This window comes from Balaenoptera acutorostrata, chromosome 6 (genome assembly GCF_949987535.1).
Source record: "Balaenoptera acutorostrata chromosome 6, mBalAcu1.1, whole genome shotgun sequence".
In the NCBI taxonomy this organism is placed as follows: Eukaryota; Metazoa; Chordata; class Mammalia; order Artiodactyla; family Balaenopteridae; genus Balaenoptera; species Balaenoptera acutorostrata.
The window spans coordinates 77,432,119-77,456,632 of NC_080069.1; the positions used below are offsets into that span (position 1 = coordinate 77,432,119).

A 24,514-nucleotide genomic window follows, 5' to 3' on the forward strand; every position below is an offset into this window, starting at 1 on the left:
GGGCAAAGATACTCAAGGAAACAAGCCACTCATCAACTACAGTACTGCACAGCAAGTGACAAGATTAAAACTGCCTAGGCCTGCTAAAAATCTAATCCTATCCTTGACAATTAACCTTATTAATTCTACAGCAGGAGAAAAGAGAGGTCAAAATATAGGTGAGGGTGCTATTCATTTCCTCCTGGATCTCAAGTAATATAGCAATTATTGCACAACAGGGACCTTATTTCTTTTATAAGGTGAAACATGGCTATCTCCACTGCTCTTCTTTAAATAAGCCTCCACCCCTACTCCCAATCAAAGAGTTGGGCACCCAAATTAGAACACTGGCAATTATGATAATTATCAAAATACTGGCTCTGATTACATATTAGATAAATCACCCAAATGAGCTTATGCTATAAACATATGAGACAAACTCTTTATAAAGTTCATTTTATTGTAAGTCTTCTTGTTAATGTAAACAGATGAATGCTCTTACAACATGTACCTGACTTTTTACTCAGACTCATTACCTAATGACTAGTAGTTCTAAATGACGCAAGATTTCCAAACTTCTTTTTATTTATTGGAGCCTTAAAAAAAAAAACAATGAATTATCTTACGGATCAAGTACTGCATATTACAGAAAAGTTTTAAACATGAATACCTTTTTGTAAGCTAACAGCCAAAATTTAAAGGTCACCCTCTCTGTATTCCGTTACTCATCCTTCTGCTTAACAAATCCACTTCACGCTGACTTAAACCTATGCGTCACTTAAAAAAGTTATATCCTGGAGTTGGCAGAAACCTCCATGGATCAAAGCTCCGAACATTTTTCTTTTTTTTATTTAAACAAGAAGCCAGGGTTAAACTCTCTTCTTTACAAAAAAGCCCTTCACAACAGTACAATCTAACTTGACAGAACTTTTCGTTTCAGGGTTTAAAAAAATTCCCAAGAAAAACTCTAATTTTTCAATTCAAAAACAATTCCTGATGAGCCTACCCTAGAGTTCGGAAACAAGTAAAGAGTTCAACCATCGAGAGAAAACCACCCTACGGCGGCGGACCAGAATACACAAATCACCAAGCACGGTGCAGATTCGAGCTAAAGTCTAGGCTGGCACACACGAGGACATTCAGGAGACAGCCTTCAGGCGTCGCGACTCTCACAATGAGCCAGGGAGCGAAATGTGAACCTGGACCCACCCTTCCGTCCACAGGGAGAATATCAAAGGAATGAAATGAGGCCCTTCTCTGCAAGGAGGACCCAAGACCTTTCCCAGTCCGTCTGTCCGTCCCTCTCCCGCCCCCAGACTCCCGCAGCCTCACCGACCGCGAAGACTTTCCTACCTCTCCCCTTCACCGAACCAACAGAGAATCTTCTCAAAACCCCAGACGCGATCGGGAGTGGCTTCTCCGCCTTTGCCGGCGCCGAGAGGCATCCCAGTCGCCAACAACAAAGACGCCTCCCGCTCCCCTCCCCCCGCCCGGCCCCGGCTCGTCCCTCCCGCGCTGCTGCTCCGGGCCTAGCGCCCCCTCCCCGAGCCCAGCCGCAGCGCCCCGGCCCCCCGCGGCCCCACGCACCTGCACCTGAGGGCCGCAGCCAAAGCGTCAGGCAGAAAGGGCCGGGAGAGAACCTCTGCCGCCGCGCTGTCCTCTACAAGGCGCGATCCGCGCTGCTGCCGCCGCCCGACTCTCCCGGCCTGCGGGCGGGCCCGGCCAAAGAGCGGGGACGAGGGCGGCAGCCCCCGGCGCCGGGACGAGGAAGGACGGCGGCGCCCAAGGGGGCCGGCTCGAGCTCCCGAGTCTCGCCTCGCGCCGGCCCTGCTCCTCCACACGGGTTCGCGTTCTGCTGACTAACGGCCCCGGCGCGAGGCGCTGGAGCGGCCGCCTCCGCCGCCGCCGTCGGGTGCTGTTGGGCCTCACGTCCCGCGCGGCCGTGGTCGCAGCTGCCGCAGCCGCCGCCACCTCCCTTTCTGGCACTGCAGACACCACCCAGACCCAGCCAGGTCTTTCTTCTCTTTAATCCTCCTTTCTTTGCTCCCCTTCGGCCTGCCGGCAGCAGGGTTCGCTCTCGTGGCGGGAAGGAGGCTGGAAGGGAACCCAGGGGCTAGCAGAGAGCTCACTAAGCTAGGAGTTGGTCACTGACTGAAGGAAAGTGCTAAGGCTGACCCGGACTCCAGCCTGCAAGCGGGCCGGGGGTTGGATACAGTTCAGTTTAGCCCGACTTCCACCAATCACAAGCCGCCCAGAGGAGTAGGGCGCCGGGAGAGGCCGAGCTGAGTCGGCAGGAGGCGGGGATTGCGGAAAAGAAGAGCCAATAGGAGCAAAGTTTTCCCGCCCCTTCATTTGGGCGGACTGCCACATTCGGACCAATGGGGGAATTCTCGCTTCGAAGAAACTGGGATTTTTCGCCGGGTTTGAGAAAGAGGCTTCGCGGATGGGGAGGGATAGAGACTGGGCTGAGTAAAAGACCCTTGCTGGAGCTGAAGGGCCGAAAGGTGTCCTTTGACCTCCGCGAGGAGTCACGTGGGCTGCCGGGGGCGGGGGCAGAAATGCTGGTTAAGTTCCTTCCGGGTCAGAGATGGAAGCGTGAACTCCGTGGGGATAGTTCCTGGTATACTAGTCTTGCGTGCATCTTCCTTGTCCCAGCGCGAGGTGGTTGTGGATTCGGCGATGAGCTCCCAGAAAGGGAACGTGGCTCGTTCCAGGCCTCAGAGGCACCAGAATACGTTTAGCTTCAAAAATGACAAGTTTGATAAGAGTGTTCAGACCAAGGTAGGAACCTGCCTATTACACTAAATCTGACCCCAGGGAGGAATGGTTCAGTGGAGGTGAAAGAAGGAACTGAGAGGAGTTGGCCAGGGCAAATGTGGACCGCAGCCCAGAGTTAGTTTTGGCTGCAGTGTAGTCCTTTCTTTGACCTGGATGTGTTGTCTCCTCGTAAATACATTTGGCGGTCAACATTTGACTAATTGTACTGAATGAACGGGACCCTCATCAAACCTAAAATGCAAAGGGAAAATTGAGTCGTTGAACGCTCCCATCTGGATTACATATTTGCAGTAGGAAAACGAGGATTATGACGCTAGTGTCTTCTTCAAATGTTGCACCAGGTTTATGCAGTCACTGTTTCTTTTTGGAAAATCCCAGGCCCATTGGTTTGTAGGGAGAATGTGAAAGCTCTTAAGCCCTCTTAGCCCCAGTGTCCACACCAACATAATTTCTCTCTCGTTTGTAAGATTGTTTTGAGAATCAAATTATTTGATGAATGCAAAACTGCTTGTTTTGCTGTTTATATTTCTTTAGCAGATTTCTTTAAGCTGGAAGGAAATTCAGACTGTATAGATAGCCAGAGGTCTTGGGTTGTATACAGCTACTAATTTGCTGTTAGGTATTTCCCCCTCCTCACTTAGCTGTATGGAGGGGAGATAATTGAAGACAAGAGCAGCTTGGGGGCAGCCGCCATCACATCAGATAAACCTGACGTTAACATAAACTGGAGCTCAAATTTGCTAGGTGTGTGGCTTAAGCAAGTTATTAAATATTTAATTTCTCTGAGTCTTACTTTGGTCTTAAATGAGAAACCCGCCTGTATTGTTGAGAGGTTAAAGTAAAGTAAATGATATATATAAATGATCTGGATCATTAGTGTCCAACAAGTGATAAATTTCCCAACATTGGCTACGCAAGCAAAGTAACTTTTTTGTTTTTTTGGCTGCGTTGGGTCTTTGTTGCTAAGTGCTGGGTTTCTCTAGTTGCAGCGAGCGGGGCTACTCTTCGTAGCGGTGCGCGGCTTCTTATTGCGGAGCACGGGCTGTAGGCGCATGGGCTTTAGTAGTTGCAGCACGTGGGCTCAGTAGTTGTGGCTTGCGGGCTCTAGAGCGCAGGCTCAGTAGTTGTGGCGCATGGGCTTAGTTGCTCCGCGACATGTGGGATCTTCCAGGACTGACGATCGAACCCGTGTCCCCTGCATTGGCAGGCAGATTCTTAACCACTGCATCACCAGGGAAGTCCCAAAGTGACAGTTCATGGTAACCAGTGACTTCCTTTTTCTTTCCTTTTTCTGTCTTCACTATACAGATATTTAATGAGCATCTTTCTTGTACAAGGTCCTATGTGCATGTGTATACAGTGTTCAAAAGAGTTGACTCTGCCTTCAAGGAACTTATGGTTTTCTGGGTCATGGGACAATAAGCACAGAGATATATAATTATAAATTATGATGAAGGGAAGCACAGTTGAGTAAAGAAGAATAAGGAGGGATATTTTCAGTTGGGTGCTCAGAGGACCTCTCCTTTCCCTTAGTTAGGTTCAGATTCAGAAGGAAAACCTGAAACGACATTTGGGAAGACTTTCCCAAGTTTGTGCCTGTCATCAATAGGTAAACCAGAGTAAAAAAGCTGTGCTATTCCAAATAGATGTCTTATCTTGCCCTGTATTCTTACTCTAAGTTTTTTCACAAGCATTTACTTCTGATTGTTTTTCATCAGGTGTAAACAGCAGTTTTAATAAGTATTTAGCTACAGTGTCTCTTACTGTGCTTCTTGTCCTTGTAAGTACAGGACTTCTTGAACTTGTACTTCTTGTTCTAGTACTTCGTCCTAGGCTTCTTGTACTTTTCATCGTGCATTTTCTGGTGTTATCTAACAACCATGTCATTATGGTCTTAAATATTTTCATGAGTCTCAAGTTCAGTCACTAAGTTTCATTTTGTTTATCACTTTTATCATTAATTCCTTTGTCTCTTTTAAATCGTGAGGAAGTCTCATTCGTCCATTGGTAGAACCACCAGGTGCTTTGTTATTGGAGGGTCTAACAAAAACAGCAAGAAATATTTTACTGAGGAAGATCATTAGGTTGATTGTTCATCTATCTAATGGAGGACTAATAATTGGCTGCATTCATGGCAGATTCTTGAACCAGCTATGTGTAGCTGTCTAAAGCCAAGATTTTGTCAGAAGCATCTGACCCTGTCTTCGTTCCTGCGCTTTATACCAGAAAGCTGTTTGAGTCAGCAACATCTAATAAAGGAGTGTTAAGATGTGCATGATTCTCTGTAACTCTCCTTGAAGGATTGTAGTAGCAATTGACTACTTGTACCTCATTATTTTGTTGTGGTCTTGCATGACAGTTCTCCTTCTCCTCGTCTGCCAAGCAATTTGCCAGTACTGAAATTAGAAGTTGGATAATGACAGCTGTTTTATTGGAAAGTTTATCTAAGTAAAGCACCCGCTCCCAAAAAGACACAGGTGATAACTGTCTTCATATACTTGAATATATTCCAGAAGAGGAGAGAAGCTTCGCATTCCAAATGGCCAAACTTGAACCAACGGGTCAAAGTAAAAGAGATAGGTTTCAGCTCAGTATAAGGGAATTGTCTAATGGTGAGGAGCATGCACTAGAATTTTGTAACCTCCCCGTCACTGGGGTTATTAAAAGAAGCCTCTATGGCCATTGGCCTGCAGTGCCCTCTCATGACTTGCAGAGGTGAGGTGGAGATGGGAGTAGGTTTAAATCTCTTCTAGTCATTTGGTACTAAAATATTGATTGTATCAATGTCAGGCTTGTGTCCCTTATTGGAAAGGCAATAATGTGTAGTGGAAGGAACCCTGGACCAAGAAAAAAGAGCCACATTTTAGCCCCAGTTCTGTTGTTTATTTTGCTTTGTGGTGTTAGTTTACATATAGCTTTTAATCTATACTACAGGGTTAATACTATCTTTTGTCTTACCTTCCTCTCACAATTGCTATGGAGATCATTACAAAAATATTTTTAAGAAATAGTGATACAAATAGAACTAAGCATAAAGCATATGATAATTTATGTGGACTTGCAGTTGCTCAAAGCTTAAAAAATTAATTAGAAAAGAAATTCATGTTTGTTGAAGAATATTGAAACAACAGAGAAGTGTATAAAGTGTAAAAGTGAAAGTACCTTTTTCCAGGCCTGTGCCTCTTCAGATGTAGTCACTGTTAACAGTTAGCTGTGTATGTTTTTAGACATCTAAGCACAATATAGTACATATGAAATAAAATGCATTTCTCCTTTCTCATTTAGAAAAGTATGTCAGAACATAGAGATTAAGCTCATTCTTTTTGATGGCTGTATAATATTCTATAATATATATGTAGAGTAGCTTATTTAATTACTTTCCTATTAATAAACATTTGAGTTGTTTTCAATTTTTCACTATGACAAATAAAGTTGCAGTAAATTCTTGTATTTGCATATTTGTTCCACATCAGTTATTTGGTACCAAACATTGTGGTAGATACTAGGGGTATAAGGTTGAGCATAATATACAGCCGTGCCTTTAATTGAAGCTTATAGTTTAGTGGGCAAGGTGACAGGCGTTAATCAAATAATTTTTTGAGTATGTTAATACAAATGGCAGTAAGAGCTAGGAGGAAAAGTCTAAGGGAACCTTGAGAGTATCTAGCAGGAAGTCTTGATTAAGTTTGGAGGGTTTAAGAAGGCTTCCCTGAGGTCTGAAGGATGGATAGCGTTTAACTAAATGAAATGGGAAGAGCATATATTATCTTCTTAAGGATGCTGTTTGTTTCATATGTGTAGTCAGCATTGTTTTTACTAGCATGTCTGAAAGTGTTAGAGCCCCAGGATCACATGATTTTGTTAGGGCAGAAGTCAATTTCGTGGTCAATACTAGATCTCACTTTTAGGGGGGGGTCATAGTGTACATTAGCATAAAACACTTAGATGTTTTGCAGTTTAAAAAAAAAATTATTTAGCCAAAACTTCCCTGGCTGTGGACTTTGGTTTACATAATACCAGTTGAATGTGAATTAATTTTGGGGGGAACACACTCATTTAGGGAAACTCTTGTTACTACCTTGAAATGGAAAAGGAAAAGGAAAATCTGAGGCTATACTCTCTAAATAGTTTTGGAAATAAAGTTTTGTTAATTATAGCTAATGCTATGTACTTAAGTGTGTTAGCATCTGTGAATATTTGGTATGTATTATCTAATTTGATCTTCAAAAATAACCCTAAGACAGGTGCTACAGTTGTCCCATTTTGCATCTTGGGAAATTAGGACTCAGAGGTGAATGGTGTGCCCAAAGTTACGTTAATAGCATGTGGCTATCCATTGATTAGGTGTAGTCTGTGCTGGGAGACCTTAAAGAACGGGTAAATCACAAGTCCCTTTTTGTGTCTGTATGTTGGTTGTTGTTTTTGAATACTGTGTTTTTGTCTATAGTAGAAGCAATGTGACACCAGATTAGGGCTGGAACAGAGATGAGCTTTATTGCCACTACCCCTAAACACTACCTGTTTGAAATGTTCCAGGGAAAGAGTCTCTTCTCATAAAGTGTGGCCCCCTGGAGTGTCACATCTCACAGATATGGGCTGGTTGGAGCGGGTCCCATCTAATCAGCCAGGGCTCTGGAGCAGGGGCGGGGCTCCTCTCACTCACTTTGTGTGAAAGCAGATGCTAATTCCTTCAAGACCCTCAGCTCCTGGTTTAGGCAGAAAGCTGTCTTAAGTTTAAGGTGATATGATTACATTTATACAGCAGAACAGGATTCTGTGTTTACAAGCACCTTTTTTCACAATAGCCAAAAAAACAAAACAAAACAAAAAACAAACAAAAAACCCCACAAATATACTTCAACAAGAGAAGAGATAAACAGATTGTGTCAATCATATAATGAAATACTACTCTGCTATTTTAAAAAAAGCTACTGATACATGCAAGCATGTAGGTAAATCTCAGAAACATGGTGTGGAAGGAAAGAAGTCAGGTGTTTCTCATATCTATAGAAATCTGAACAGTAGTTGCCTTGGGTTGTGGGGGAATTGACTGGAAGGGGTTCAGGACAACTTTCTGGAGTGACGGAAACATGAAGATCACAGGCATTTATTGAAACTCATTGAATTGAGAATTTAAGGTCTGTGCATGACACTGATATAAATTTTACCTCAATTATAAACAGATATGACAGCAGAATGACTGATTAACTACTCAGATGTCATGATGTTCTGTTTTTGTTGTTTGCTTTTTGTTTGGGGAAGTTGTAGAAATACTACCTATTATCAGTATGTTTTTAAAAGAAAACTATTTTTTTAACTTCTCCAGAAAGAAAACAAATGACAGGTTGACATTCTGTCATATTGAATATGTTAGCTAACCACAAGTCAAATTAATTCTAATAGTTGTCTTCTAATATTTTCCCATTTTGTAAGCTTTTATCTACAAACTCCAGTCACGACCCTTAAGTTAAATATTGTCTCTCTGTAAGAGGAATACAGATGATCGTTACAAAGTGGATCTTGGGAACTCCTTGGTGGTCCAGTGGTTAGGACTCTGCGCTTTCACTGCTGAGGGCCTGGGTTCGATCCCTGGTTAGGGAACTAAGATCCCACAAGCCATGTGGCGTGGCAAAAAATAAAAAACAAACAAAAAACAAAAACAAAATGGATCTTGTTCATAAGATTACTGAGCCTGGATCTTATTTTTCCTAGATTGACTCCAGGATAGAGTCATAATAATTTAGTTGGCCATGATGCCTGACACTGTAAGATGAATGAATAAAACCTTGCTATGGAAAAGAGTACTATTGGTAAGGGTCATTTTGTTCAGGTAGCTTGGAATCAAGTCATATGGGATCTTTGTCCTATCTCCTCTAGCCCAAAGATGTTGTTATTTAGGAAATGGTCTCAGATTGGTTTAGGTAATCTCTGATGTGAGTGATTTTGGTATGAGTGATGAAGTGCCAGTCATGGGAATAAGTGTTATTTCTTAATCAATGGGTTTCAACAATTAAGGTTTAAATGAGTGAGTAGCCATTAAACAAATCTGCAGCTGGGCAGGAATAGATTCCACTGTAGTTTCAAGGTAACCATCTTTGGCACTCTGGAGATCACCTGGGACTCCCTTTGATCTTTTTTTCCAGATTGGGAAGTGCTCTTTGATATATTTCACCAAGGCTGTCTATTACATGGATTGAAATTAAATGTATCCTACCCCCAATTGACTTCTTATTAAATTCAACATACTTTTTCAATTGACAAGGTGATTTAATCTATGGTGTGCTGGGCATTATGATACATAAGAGTATTGTAGTAAATAAAAGTCATTGTGCTAGTGAACATTCACTATTTTGAATGTTTTGAAGTATTCCCTATCTTTTACACAAAATACTCTCATCCATGTTTTGGGATATTTCACATACCTACATTCCCAAGGTGCTTCCGCTTGAAGCCAATAAATTGATTTTGCATGTTTCTTATTTTTTTTTTTTTTTTTTTTTAAGGGAACGTTATTTATTTATTTATTTATTTATGGCTGTGTTGGGTCTTCGTTTTCTATGCGAGGGCTTCCTCTAGTTGTGGCAAGTGGGGGCCACTCCTCATCGCGGTGCGCGGGCCTCTCACCATCGCGGCCTCTCTTGTTGCGGAGCACAGGCTCCAGACGCGCAGGCTCAGCAGTTGTGGCTCACGGGCCTAGTTGCTCCGCGGCATGTGGGATCTTCCCAGACCAGGGCTCGAACCCATGTCCCCTGCATTGGCAGGCAGACTCTCAACCACTGCGCCACCAGGGAAGCCCTGTTTCTTATTTTTGATGCCTGCTACAATTGTTTTTTTCTACATCAACCATATGTTGTAGACATTTCATTTTATGTACAATGAATGACAACTGAAATTAACTTGTCTTGATTTGGTCTATGTGTTAAGGAATAGTACCATACTCACTGTTGGATTATAAAATTTTATAATTACATTGTCAACACTTGTTTCTATATAAAGTTAAATACTACCCTGTTAGAAATAAAGTATCCTCAGAATTCTTCATCTAGGTAAATTAGTTCACCTGAGAGAGAGAAAGTCGTAATGTATATTAACTCTTCCCCAAATGGGTCATTTTCCGTTTGGAGAAACACTGTGTAGTACGGAGTGGCGCAGTTGGACAAAGAACCTCAGGGATGACAGTTACAGGCTGCTGCGGCATTTGTTATTTTAAGCTATAGGACTCTCCACACCTGCACAAGTGTTATTGTGCGGTCACAGGCAGGTGTACAGAGAATCGTGTTTGTCCTCAGAGCAACCCTGCTGCCAGCTCACTCCAGCCTAATTGTTATTGGTCTTTTTCTCACCATTGACTTTTGTGAAAGGAAGAAATGAAATGAGAAAGGGGATAAACGGATAGCTAACATGCCTAAGATTCCTTTCTGAGATTTTCCTTATCACTCCAGGCCAAATAGCACTTAAATATACTGAATGAATTAAATAAACATTCCTCTTCTGAACTTGTCTATGTATGCAAGGCCCTCTACATGAAGGTAATTATCATTAGGATTTTTTAGTTGCTAACTTAAGCAAAAAGGGAATTTATTGGAAAGATACTGAACTGCTCTCATGAAGCTTAGAAAAGGTGTTTGTTAATTTGTTTTGGTTGCTTTTTTAGTGTCCAAGATTCCCAAGTTGGCCATTTTTGCTGGGAAATTTTATACTCATTTGGCTTTGTGTAGATCCTAGCTTGATACAGTCCTTGAACTTTTCAATGCCCCCTCCCCTAACCCTTCCAATTTGCCTCCTGGAACTGATAGTTTACTATCATCAAACAGAGACATAGTGTTGAAAATAAAATTTCGTTCACTTTCTTGCCCTAACTGACTATCCCTGGGAACTCTGTTTCCGTATAGTCTTTAAGTAATGACGTTTTTTTCACCCCACATCTTCAACCCCTCATTTAGAACCAATTTGTTGCTTCAGTCTATTTTTTCCTTGCTCAGAACCCCAGCTCTTCTGAAATGCATGCCATCAGACTATTATCCCCTCCAGATCCATCCTTACCTCCTCGTTAGTACCTGGCTCACTGCTTTTCCACAGTTTTCCTGTCATTAGACTTAGTGATTGCTACAGCCACATGGATAATCAAACATATGATCTCACAGCTTTTAGAACCCCCCCACCTCAGAAATCTACTCCCATGGTCAAATGTTAAACCTCATTGCTGGTAACTGCTCCTCTTATAAACTTAAAACAAACAAACAAAAAGAACAACAAAAAAACCCACTGTCTACTTACCTGGTTTCCTTATTCCTCAAATAATTTTTTTTTAACTCCACTGGGTGCTTATGTACATTAACTTTTCCACTTTTCACTGCACCTCATTCATGTCCTTTTTTCCCTCATCTAGCTTGGAGACCATGTTCTATCAGTACAACTGCTCTTTTTCATGTACTTCAAATCCCTTATCCTTCTTTCCTTCTGTGGTACTTGCCTGGCAGAATCCTAACCTTGCTTAGATCCAGCTTTCTATCCACCATCATATCTACCAAACTACCTGCATCTGTACCCCTACACTCTCCTTCCTGTTACAATGGATGAACTGCCTGTCTCTGCCTAAGACTGGTCCCTTTCCTTGCACCCTAGAGCTCATTTCTTCTTGCCTACCTTAGGACTTAAAGGCTTAAGACTTCTCAATTGTCCATGTTCTGTTGCATCATCAGTCTTTCCATCTGTAGTGGATTATTTCAATTAAAAACAAAAATCCTCCTTAGATAGAACCCATGTTCTTTTCTGGCCCCACCCCATTTCTTCCTTCTGCTTTATAGACAAGCTCCTGGATCTCCATTTCTTTACCTCCCATTTTGTTCTATCCCTATTTAAATAATTTTTGTACATAACATTCCACTAAAACCACCCTTGTCAAGGTCATCGATCTCTGTGTTGCCAAATCTTTGTTAATGCTCAGTACTCATCTCACTCAATTGATCAGCAGCATTTGCCTCTCCAGCACTCTTTTTTTTTTTTTTAAAGCAGCTTCTCTGCACTGTTTTTTTTTAAATTAATTAATTAATTTATTTGTTTATATTTGGCTGTGTTGGGTCTTCGTTTCTGTGCGAGGGCTTTCTCTAGTTGCGGCAGGTGGGGGCCGCTCTTCATCGCGGTGCGCGGGCCTCTCACTATCGCGGCCTCTTGTTGGGAGCATAGGCTCCAGACGCGCAGGCTCGGTAGTTGTGGCTCACGGGCTTAGTCGCTCCGCCGCATGTGGGATCTTCCCAGACCAGGGCTCGAACCCATGTCCCCTGCATTGGCAGGCAGATTCTCAACCACTGCGCCACCAGGGAAGCCCTCCAGCACTTTTCTTGAAATAATTTTTTTCATTCAGCTCAGTCCATGAGTTTAAATACCATCTTTATGCTGATACCTTCCAGATCTGGAACTCCAGGCCAACCTCTCTCCTAAGCTGCAAAGTTGTATATTTAACTGCCTACTTGACCTCTATTCTTAAATATCAAAAAGGTTTCTTAAGCTTAACATGGCAAAGAAAGAACTCTTTTTTTTTTTTTTAAATGAAGATATTTCCATTTTTTTATTTTTTATTTTTTTTTTTATTTTTATTTTTTTAATTTTATTTATTTATTTATTTATTTATTTATTTTTGGCTGTGCTGGGTCTTCGGTTCGTGCGAGGGCCTTCTCCAGCTGCGGCAAGCGGGGGCCACTCTTCATCGCGGTGCGGGGACCGCTCTTCATCGCGGTGCGGGGACCGCTCTTCATCGCGGTGCGGGGACCGCTCTTCATCGCGGTGCGCGGGCCTTTCACTATCGCGGCCCCTCCCGTTGCGGGGCACAGGCTCCAGACGCGCAGGCTCAGCAGCTGTGGCTCACGGGCCCAGCCGCTCCGCGGCATGTGGGATCCTCCCAGACCAGGGCTCGAACCCGTGTCCCCTGCATTAGCAGGCAGACTCTCAACCACTGCGCCACCAGGGAAGCCCCGAAAGAACTCTTAATTTTTCTCTTTCAAACCTTTTCCTCCTCCTGTGCTTCCCAACTCTGTAAACAACTCCACTATTTACCCAGTTCCTCAAACCAAAATGTAAGAATTACCCTTGATTCTTGGCCTTTTCTCACATTCTGTGTTTCTGTTTGTCAGCAAGACTGTCAACTGTTAAATTATCTTAATTTTCATAACTTTCTCATTATTTTGGTAATCGGCTTTTGGTTAGAAGACTATGGTTGACTGAGACCTTTTTACCAAGAAAGATAGTCGAATAGATTGATCTCAAGCTGTGAATTAGAATTCCAATACTGTCAATTTAGGCCATCATTCCTATACGTAGATGTGGTCTATTTTGTTTTGGTTTTGATCTGATTACTTTGAAGAATAAAAATATTTTGAAGTGCATGCATTGGGTAGGAAAAATTTTTTTTGTCAGTTTTTGTCAGATTTCAGATTTGGATTTTTGGCCACAGATACCAAGCTCTTATTCAAGACAGTAGCAGCATGGTGTGGTAGAAAGACATTGATCTTGGAGTCAAAAGATTTAGGTCAAATTCCCTAGTATGTACTGGCTCTGTGATCTTGGATAAATTTCTTAACTAGTCAAGATCTTAGTGGGTTTAGCTATATTGTGAAAGTTAAGTAAGATTTATGAAAATGCTCACATGGTACCTGGCAGTGTTAAGTATTCCGTAAATGCCAGTCCATTCCTTCATCTTACTAAGATGTTCATCATGCTCACATGCTACACCCTCAGTAATGCCCTTCCTGGTTAATCCCACTGGAATGTCTCACTCCGTCCCTGTGGCATTTATTGCCCTTACCACACATATAGTGCATGTCTTATTAGTTATTAATATATATGTCTTGGCTTCTTTCTCTTTCTCTTACATGTACATACACAAATGCCATCTACTTCTGATGGGAGGGGCTCAAGCATTTTTTTTTAACTACTCATGGTGTACTATGTAATATGTAGCAGCAGTTCAGTGCTCTGGAATGAAGGAATGGAAATCAAGTAGTTCTTATTGACATTGTACAGTTGATTGTTGGTCTTTGTTAATTCATCTGTCTTTATTGACATAACATCTGTCATATTGTTATGTAGCAAGCATTTGCAAAAGATGAGTATGATATGAACCCTTCATTCAGGAATCAGACTAGTAACTACTCTAAAAAGTGAAAAAAGGTAAATATGGAGCTTTTCATTTATTAAACTTTTGTTGAAGTATAACATACAACATATAGAAAGTGCAAAAATCATAATAGAGTTCAATGAATTTTCACAAACTGAACCCAGTCAGCTCAGATCAAGAGAATGTCACTGACCTCTCCTATTCACTACCACTCTCTCCTCTAATAACCATTATCTTGATGAATTTGAAGTATTTTTAAATAACCTTAAAGTCACGGCTTTTGGAGTCAAAGGAGAGGGAGTATAGGTGCCTGGATGACCAGCCTTTCTTTACAGAAATAGTATTAGTGGATGTAGACAAGCATCCTGATGGATCATCTTAACTGCTTAAATGTACAACACAACTTGATATAACCCTTCTTTGGGATGAAAGAAATTGGTGTGATTTGATTTTCCAAGTGATTGATTTGGTCCCTGTAGGATTTTTGACTTCTAAAACTATCAAGAGTAAATTTGAACTTTCCTTTAGCTTTGGAGTGGATTATTTCAACCTCAATCCTAAATGTCTTCCAATTTATCTACTTATGAGGTTGAATTACATTTTTAGAACTTTATGGTGCATACTTTCTTAGATATTTTATCAAGTTCATTTCTAATTGGAATAGTTAGATTTATATTCTAAAGTTAATGTAATTATTCAAATTGTCCTTACGGAACGGAGTTATATGACACATTTTCTTTTTTCTTTGTTTTTGCTTTGGCAGAGTTATATGTTATTAACAAGGAAGTATTCCTTCTTGTAGGTGATAGAACTATACATGTATAATAATTTTCAGTGATGGCCCATCAGCATTAGAATTCTGTTGTAGCTTTATATTAATTGCACCTGGTTTTGAAGACCATTTACAACATGAATATGAAACACCAAGCTAAACTAAGGATTATTTTAAATGCTTTGTTGTTCTGTAAAGATTTATATATAATTAAATGCTCAGCCCTGTCTTACCAGGTGGCTGACTTGTTTGTTTTGAAATTACTCATGTCCCTGAAGTCATCAAACTGAGTAATATACTTGACATCATAGTATATACTTGTATTTGTGAATGTTCTATATACCATCATTAGCCTTTATCACAAGACATTATAGTAATATGATATCATGTTTCCTGTAAATGTGAATGCTTGTAGGACATCATGCTAGATCTAATTTTTAATAAAGTTAGAATAGTCATATGGGATAAGTTGTCATTTATCATCCATATGAAAGAATATGGCTACTTTTACACATGTGATGCTGTTGCTCTAATTTAAACTCCTCATTATTGAACCATGGATGGTTCTTTGACCCTCATATGATGATTTCGTTGGCTGTTCCCTAGTATATTTAAATAAAAAACCTGGTTTATCTTGGTAGTTAACTCTCATCTTAGGGATTCTCTACGGACACCTTTATTAATGCCTTCTTTTTGCTACCCAGTAAGAAAAAATCAGTCAAATTTTACTGTCTTCTTCTTCTTCTTCTTTTTTTAAATCATTTCCTACAATTATTATTATTATTATTTAATATAAATTTATTTATTTATTTATTTGTTTATTTATGGCTGTGTTGGGTCTTCATTGCTGCACTCAAGTTTTCTCTGGTTGCAGCGAGCGGGGGCTAATCTTCGTTGCAGTGCGCGGGCATCTCATTGCATTGGCTTCTATTGTTTCGGAGCACAGGCTCTAGGCGCGCGGGCTTCAATAGTTGCGGCACACCGGCTCAGTAGAGTTTTTGAATCTGCAAGGCTACCAATCAGCCTTGACTCTCCGGTGACTCCCCCACCCCTCAATCCAAATCCTTCCAAAAGCCCAGTTTGAAGAAGCTAACAGTTAATCTATTGTTTTAAACACTATTTTAACTCTTAACAATACTTTTGCTTACTATTCAGATTTCCTTCATGCCCATTCCTTTTGTCTCAACTAGATGTGAAGCCCTGTGAGGAAAGAACTGTGTATTGTAAATCTTCTGAATCCCTGCGATGCCTATCATAGTACTGAGTACACAGTAGCTTATACTTTTTTCGAATTGTTCCTGTAGACAGCAGAGAGATGGTCATGGTACATGCTGTACTTACTTCTAACCTGTGATACACTTTATAATTTGACTGTTGGAAGGAGTCCTAAACTTGGAGTCAGGGCGAAGCAGGAGTAGACTCTTCAGATTCCTTCCTGTATGGCTACTGAGTCACTCTCTGTAACCATGGGTAAGTTATATCAACTTTCTACAAATTAGAATAACAATAAATAACAATACTACTTTCTTCCTTCCACACAGGGCTGATGTGAGAATAAAATAAGAACTATAGGACAACTTCAGATTTTTAAAAAACTATGGAAATAAATTGTAGTAGTGTTTTGTTATAGGTGATTTGCATCCTTCATTTCAGAACACACCTTAATTTTATCCCTTAGTTTTTTTATATTCTTGTCATCAAAAACATCTTTCTTTTTTAAGAATGAGAAAATGCTCTCAACTGAAGTTAGGTTAAGTCACATGTGAATACTGCGCTCTAGACTAAACGAATCATGGCACAAACCTAATTTTTTGTGACTTGACTCCTCAATCAATTGTCAGCATATACAGGTTATTCTTATGATATATTAATGTGACCAGAACAAGGCAACTATCTTTGAAGAAATTAACTAGCTTCAGTATGGCAGTTGTCCTTGTATACCTGTACCCAAGTAAATGACATACAATGCTGATTTATTTTAAAAGATAAAATCATTTGGTTTGTGGGCATTGCCAATTATTATGCTTGGAAGAGTTAAATCCAGAAATTCCTAAAATATGCTATTAGAAGGAAATGAATGTCATTGTTCTTTTTTGTTTAATACATGCTAAACAATGGTTGGTCAGTAGTTTGCCTCTTTTAAGATCACTAACTTGGGGCATACCATACTGGTTGGACAAGATCTCAAATTGTGACTAACTTTTAATGAGTGCTTATAAAAACGCATGTGTTGCCTCATGACACTACACAATTGCTGCTTGAGTAGGGCTTTTTGCATTCCAATTGGATTGTACATAGTTGGCCCATATAGCTCACTACTTAGTTTACACTTTATTTTTTAGGTCTCAGTGTGTTGAAAATCTGTGAAGAACATGGTAGAAAAGTAAATCCTCCTCTTTTAGAACATTGCTTAGCAAAGGTAATATTTTCTTTCTTAAATGAATTTTTCTAACTTTTGAATTTTGTTTTGTGCCTTTTAAGCAAATAACATATAATACTGCAAGGTTACCTTAGGAACAAGCCAGCAGGTCTGGCCCTATTTGCAAAACAATATACCAGTGTTAGAATTTGAGTCAAAACATAGGACAAAAACATAGACAAAATTTTACTCTGCAAAATTTTGTGCTTTTCTTTTTTTCTTTTTTCCTTTACTATTTAGAAAACCTTGAAAGCTGTAGGGGAACACTTTCTACTTGTAACTTTAATAGAATGCCCTAAACTAAAAGGCATCTTTTTATGGGTTCTGCCTCTGCTGTCCTGATTAATTGTGTGACCTCAGGCAAATCTCTTAATTCTCTGAGCCTCAGGTTTCTCATCTGCAAAATGAAGATAATTATGCCTGCCCCTAGCCACAGGAATGTTCTAAGAATAGCAGCAGGGAGAATTTTTATAAAGGATTAGGCATGTGGTTTATAGATTTATGATAGCAGTCTTTTATGTAAAAATTATTTAGTTTGCTGTTATTTTTATAGTGAAAACCAAAAAACCTGTTTTATAATAAACCATGTAAATAAATAACCTTTCCCTAAGCATGCTTTTGTCTAGACACCTGATCAAAGTACAGACATGTCGCATAGATATGAAATCACTCAAGGACTTGCATAAGCAAAAGAACATTGGCCAGAACTGTAAACAACCAAGCAGGGAGTTAAATGATAAGTATAGTAGAAGATTTCTCGAGAAGCTAGAAATACATGTATTTAGCTCTATCTCCTCCAGTTTTGATAGACATCCTCTGTTGGAAAAGAATGTATCAGGACCTCTCTTCCCTGTGCTTCCCCCAAATACTCATTAACTCTCCTGTTAATTAAGTTGTACTGTTTTCTGTATTTGATGATGAGAGTAACATGGGGCTGTGAACAGTAGAGGGAGAAACAAAGATTGAGAATCACTGATCTGGAAATTACCCAGATTTCCTAGCATGTTCCTAATCTTAGATTCCATAGCTAATTCAGATTTTGTCTGACGTTTGACCTTTTAACTAAGGCAGGGTTAAAACATAGGGAAGAGTGAAGAAGAAGTAATTTCCCAGCTTTCAGAGTGTTTAGATTTGGCCTAAATTCCAGGAATAGGAATAAAGGCCATAAACTATTTCCATAAATTCTATTTTTCCTGACCATGAGAAAGTCAGAGTAGAAAACAGATGGTTTCTATACAGTGCAGTACCACTGTGAACCATGTCTGAATTAAGGGACTTTAGACATACAGACTGAGAATCTAGGATAAATTACATTTAGGGGTGATATCTTTTGATATTAAACTTTGGAAAAGCTTCTTAAGTAATAGCTCTTCTGGACTCTTGACTTATGTCTCTAACATAGGTTTTCCTGTCAGTTCTGAGGTTATTCTGGACAACACTGTACGTTTCAACAAACACTGTATGTTTCAAAGATTTCTCTAAGTTACTCGATTGGAAATCAAAGTGCATCTTCCCAGGTAATGATGCTTTCAATGGGGAAACTAGAAATCAGACTGAGATTTTTTCTTTTTTCTTTTAAATTTATTGATTTTTATTTATTTATTATTTTTGTCTGTGTTGGGTCTTCGTTGCTGCACGCGGGCTTTCTCTAGTTGCAGCGAGCAGGGGCTACTCTTCGTTGTGGTGCGCGGGCCTCTCATTATGGTGGCTTCTCTTGTTGTGGAGCACGGGCTCTAGAGTGCGGGGGCTTCAGTAGATGCGGCACGTGGGCTCAGTAGTTATGGCTCGTGGGCTCTAGAGCACAGGCTCAGTAGTTGTGGCACACGGGCTTAGTTGCTCCACGGCATGTGGGATCTTCCCGGACCAGGGCTCGAACCTGTGTCCCCTGCATTGGCAGGCGGATTCTTAACCACTGCGCCACCAGGGAAGCCCTGAGATTTAGTTTCTAAAAGAGAGACAGTATGGAATGGTGGGGCAAAATATGGAATTTGGAGTCAGCATGAGTCTTGAGCCCTGGTTGTATGACTGTGTAGTTGTGTGATTGTAGGCAGATTGTTAAACCTGTCTGGATTTGTTCCTTCATCTGTAAAATAGAAATAATACTATTTATCCCCTAAGATAGTCATGAGGAAATGATATGATTAACTGTGAATATTGATTTTTAAGATGATACTATATAAATGTCATTATTATTATTATTATTATTACCATTATTGTTATTATTTCTTCTCACACTAACCAGTGGTGTTTCAACTATAGTAATCAACTTTCTTTCTAAGGAAAAGTGTATCACCTCCTTGGTAGACATCTAAGTTGAAGGAGAGACAGAGACAGAGAGAGAGTGGGCAGGTGAGTGAGTGAGTTGATGACTAAATATTGAGGAATGGATAATTTTAAGGGGTAATCAGAGGAAGAAGTATTAGCAAAGGATCTTGAGAAGGAGCAAATGGAGTTTGGGGTACAATCCTACTTTGTAAGGCGGGTCTTTTTTCAGGAACGACACAGATTATCCCTAGATAAAACCATTGACATTTTGACCATTTACAGCAAAATTTTGAGGGAGAAAAAACTTACTTCCCGTAAAATTGCTCTGACAATAATGCTATTTCCTCTTAGAGAAGTTATTCTTGGGTTATTTATTTACTAAAAATGTCCCATAGTTAATAAGGAAGATGGCTCAAAGATAATTGAAAGCACATTATCTTAAAATACTAAGTTCCCAATGTTTTAATTGTTGTAAGGCAAAATTTCTCTTGTCCTCAGGAGATTATTCTATGTTCTGCTTATAATTTGTTCTTAGCGTTACATTTTAGGTCCTTCTATAAAAATATTTTTTAACATTCATAACATGCCCTCCTGAACTGTGTGCCTTTTAGAACAAGATGGAGAGAATTAAAAATCTTCATACCAGAGTGCTCTTTGTTCCAACTGACCACACCTTTTAAAGATGTGATTGGTTTATCAGTGCAGTGATTTGGTTGTTAGAATCCTTCAGAAATATTTGCTTGTTAAAATTTACAGCACCAATTTATTTTAATTTTTCCTTAAAAGTAAATGAATGAAATATACTTTGGAAAAAAAATTGCTTTCTTAATAGGTTTTGCTACTGCCAGAAGATATTGCAACAGCATGTTTCTGCCTGTAGGCAGGTGTGGCTTCTTTTAAGTGTCTGCATTCAGCTTGTCAGTGAAAATCTGAGTAGTTTGCATGGCTGCTGAAATAAATCAGTAGGTAGTTTGTACATAGACCCTCTCTGTATAATTGCAACTGACAATAGCTCTACCCACTTTTTGAGAGAATAGTCCTCTGTTTAGGATGATCAGAACCCATTTTATATTCAGTCTTTGGATGAAAATGCAATTGTTTATTTTTGCAGATGTCGTTTGTTAAACATTTCAGCAGTAAAAAAAAAAAAAGTGGGAGAGGGAATCTAATATTATTTCGTGACTAGAAAAGCTAGTATTGTAAATATGTTGAAGAAGAGGAGAATTTTGAGTATTTCTAGTATATATTTTCACTTTGCTCTGCTTGGTATTGGTGTTTTAAGGACTTAAGATGAATACAGAGTGAATGAGAGGAAGATGGACTAGACTTTAGGGAGGAAAATTAATTATTTTAACTTACAGTAGAAATATACCTCATTTTATGCCTTAGGTATCTTTTAATTAGAATTTTATATAGTGAAAAATCAAATATTGGTAACTGAAATGTTTATGTATTTGATGTATATATATATGTATATCAAGTATTTTAGAACACTAAGGTAATATTTTGCTTATAAATGTTGAGAGCTAATCTCTAATTAGCTACATTAAACCAATGTAGTTTCCTAAAAATAAGTAAGCGTATAGTAACTTTGGTCTTCTATTTATCCTTAAATGACAATAAAACCAATTTTATACGAGAACTCACTTCAAAAGTATTTCTGGTCTATTTATATAACTAGCTCATTTTGTGAAATAATAAAATACATAAAAATAGTAAGACTCAGTAACTTATCCAAATAAGGTATTTCTGAGAGTAACAGACATTTAGACTATTACTTCTTATTACATTAAAAAAGAGTTTGTATGTTTGAAAGTTTTAAGAGACTAGAACTCAGTATTAATATTCTGGATCATGTAATAGTGGTGTTCTATCTATAGTAATTGTGGTATTGTTGATTATAGCAAGAATGCTTTTTTTTTTTTTGGCTGTCCTGAGAGGCTTGCGGGATCTTAGTTCCCTGACCAGGGATTGAACCTGGGCCCTTCGCAGTGAAAGCGCCGAGTCCTAACCACTGGACCGCCAGGGAATTCCCAGCAAGAATGATTTTTAATTCCCTTTTTGAAAAGGAAAGTGGCAGTGTCTTCTATTCTTTTTAACTTTTTAACTGCCAGGATAAAAAAACAAAGCAAATTTTTATAGACAATATTAGGAAACATTTGCTTTAATGTCCAAATAATTATGTACTTGATTTAAGAAAGGGACAGTTATTCTTTACTATGAATTTTTACCTCTGATAAAATTCCTGTTATTTTTACTCTTTTGTTGAAATGAGATCAGAACTTGTTATGTGTAAATGAGAATTTGCATGTTCATTAGAAGTTTTCTGATATTTATAACAGTACATTTAAAAATATACGTATTCAGTCAGAAGTTGGAAACAGGCAAACTCTCAGAGAATAGGTTAAGTAAATGAAAGTATTACTCTGAGAGAATATAATACTGCCAATGAAAACATGTTTTAAAAGTATATATACTCTTATGAAAAAAATTGATAAGTTATAAAACAACATGTACATTAAAAAGTGCAAATTTCTATAAATATATATGCTTGAAATGCTGGAAAGTATAGAATCTCTGAGTGATAAGACTTGTCTTTTTCTCTTTATCTGTATTTTTATAAAAATTTCTATAATGTGAATATTATATATAAATGCTCATATTGTTTTAAATCTATAAAATTGATCAGTAAAGTTATTTTTCATTTACAAAAGTAATAAATTCTTGTCATAAGAAAATTATACAATATAGTATACCATTGTTAATACACAGTGGAAAAAAAAAGCATTAAAAGGAAAGAACTAGTTGCAAAACCAAATGAGGTGGTAGGAGATGAATAAAATTTACAGACTACTGGACAGAATACAAAAGAGATTTCTATGTGAAGCTTGAACTCTGTTTTTTCCCCTGCCCCATACATATTTATTGAGTGATAAATTTGATTTCCTAAAGTGTTATATAATATGATAATCCAAAGGCTAGCTATAAGGAATTGAACTCCATCTAGTTAGGATAAACTTTTTCTCGGTTTGTAACCAAAAAAACACTTTTAAACATATAAATGTACTTTTAAACATTTAAAAATAAGGACTTGAGCTTATTCTACAAGACTTTTAATGTTCTTGTGTTCTTCTAAGATATATAAAATCTTTACTTCTATTTTAAGTCCTTTTAACCCTTGTATATGAATCCTCTAGCAGCTGAACTAAACACCAAAACCAGAGACGTTATTAAAACAAATGAACAAACAACTATGGACCAATATCCCTCACTGAACATAAACACAAAAATCTTTAATGAAATATTAGCATATTGTATTCACCAATAAGAAGGATAATATACCTCAGACAAATGAGGTTTATCCCAGGAATGCAATGGTGATGGATTGGAATAGTCAGTATTGTTAAGATGTCAGTTCTCCCTCAAATTTATTTATAGTTTCAATATAATCCTAATTGCAATCATAGCAGGCTTTTTTTTTTTTTTAATTGTATAGCTACTTTATTTATTTATTTATTTATTTTTGGCTGTGTTGGGTCTTCGGTTCGTGCGAGGGCTTTCTCTAGTTGCGGCAAGTGGGGGCCACTCTTCATCGCGGTGCGGGGACCGCTCTTCATCGCGGTGCGCGGGCCTTTCACTATCGCGGCCCCTCCCGTTGCGGGGCACAGGCTCCAGACGCGCAGGCTCAGTAGTTGTGGCTCACGGGCCCAGCTGCTCCGTGGCATGTGGGATCTTCCCAGACCAGGGCTCGAACCCGTGTCCCCTGCATTAGCAGGCAGATTCTCAACCACTGCGCCACCAGGGAAGCCCCATAGCAGGCTTTTTAAAAAAAATTTTTTTAACATCTTTATTAGAGTATAATTGCTTTACAATGGTGTGTCAGTTTCTGCTTTATAACAAAGTGAATCAGTTATACAAATACATATGTCCCCATATCTCTTCCCTCTTGCATCTCCCTCCCTCCTACCCTCCCTATCCCACCCCTCTAGGTGGTCACAAAGCACCGAGCTGATCTCCCTGTGCTATGCGGCTGCTTCCCACTAGCTATCTATTTTACGTTTGGTAGTGTATATACGTCCATGCCACTCTCTCACTTTGTCCCAGCTTACCCTTCCCCCTCCCCGTATCCTCAAGCCCATTCTCTAGTAGGTCCATAGCAGGCTTTTTTTTGTTACAATTAAGAAATTGATCCTAAAATGTATACAGAAAAGCAGAGGAACTAGAATAGCCAAAATAATTTTGAAAAAGAACAAGTTTGGAGGAGACACAGTACTGATTTCAAGACCTTAAAGCTCCAGTAATCGAGACAGGGTGGTACTGAAGAAAGAGTAGACACAGATTAATGTGATAGAATATTGAGTCCAGAACAGACTCACACATACTTAACTTTTTTTTTTTTTTTGAAATTCACGTTCTTTTATTTATTTATTTATTTATTTATGACTGTGTTGAGTCTTCGTTTCTGTGCGAGGGCTTTCTCTAGTTGCGGCAAGTGGGAACCACTCTTCATCGCGGTGCGCGGGCCTCTCACCATCGCGGCCTCTCTTGTTGTGGAGCACAGGCTCCAGACGCGCAGGCTCAGTAATTGTGGCTCACGGGCCCAGTTGCTCCGTGGCATGTGGGATCTTCCCAGACCAGGGCTCGAACCCGTGTCCCCTGCATTGGCAGGCAGATTCTCAACCACTGCGCCACCAGGGAAGCCCCATACTTAACTTTTGACAGAGATACAAACACAATTCAGTGATGCTAGAACTTGGATGCCCATAGATAATTTATAAATTTATTTATTTACTTATTTTTGGCTGTGTTGGGTCTTCGTTGCTGCGTTCGGGCTTTCTCTAGTTGCGGTGAGCGGGGGCTACTCTTCGTGATGCGCGGGCTTCTCATTGCGGTGGCTTCTCTTGTTGCGGAGCACAGGCTCTAGGTGCGTGGGCTTCAGCAGTTGTGCCTCGCGGGCTCTAGAGCGCAGGGTTAGTAGTTGTGGCACACGGGCTTAGTTGCTCTGCGGCATGTGGGATTTTCCTGGACCAGGGATCGAGCTTGTGGTCCCTGCATTGGCAGGCGTATTCTTAACCACTGCGCCACCAGGAAGTCCCGCCCATAGATAATTTAAAAACAACCTCCTACCAGTATTTTGCACCATGTACAAAAATTAACTCAAAATAGATCATAGACTAAATGTAAGGCC

The 24,514-nt window shown here is 39.5% G+C and overlaps 2 protein-coding genes across 3 annotated transcripts in view; both read left to right on the forward strand.

Moving 5' to 3' along the window:
* The window catches only part of LOC130708518 (myosin IC heavy chain-like), a 30,658-nt gene extending 28,820 nt beyond the window's left edge, over nucleotides 1-1,838 (forward strand). The window contains exon 2 of the mRNA XM_057549308.1: nucleotides 1,567-1,838. Coding sequence (XP_057405291.1) covers nucleotides 1,567-1,838 — 272 coding nt within the window. The remainder of the gene's footprint in view (nucleotides 1-1,566) is intronic.
* Nucleotides 1,839-2,444: 606 nt separating this feature from the next.
* C6H9orf85 (chromosome 6 C9orf85 homolog) overlaps nucleotides 2,445-24,514 on the forward strand; it is a 64,541-nt gene continuing 42,471 nt past the window's right edge. Inside the window, exons 1-3 of one of the 2 annotated variants that reach the window (XM_057547576.1) lie at nucleotides 2,634-2,760; nucleotides 16,024-16,112; nucleotides 16,985-17,061. In XM_057547576.1, the coding sequence (XP_057403559.1) occupies nucleotides 16,082-16,112; nucleotides 16,985-17,061 (108 nt within the window). In that variant the 5' untranslated portion in view covers nucleotides 2,634-2,760; nucleotides 16,024-16,081. Of the gene's footprint in view, nucleotides 2,761-16,023; nucleotides 16,113-16,984; nucleotides 17,062-24,514 lie in introns of both variants that reach the window. The other variant, XM_007182264.2, reaches the window with a different exon arrangement.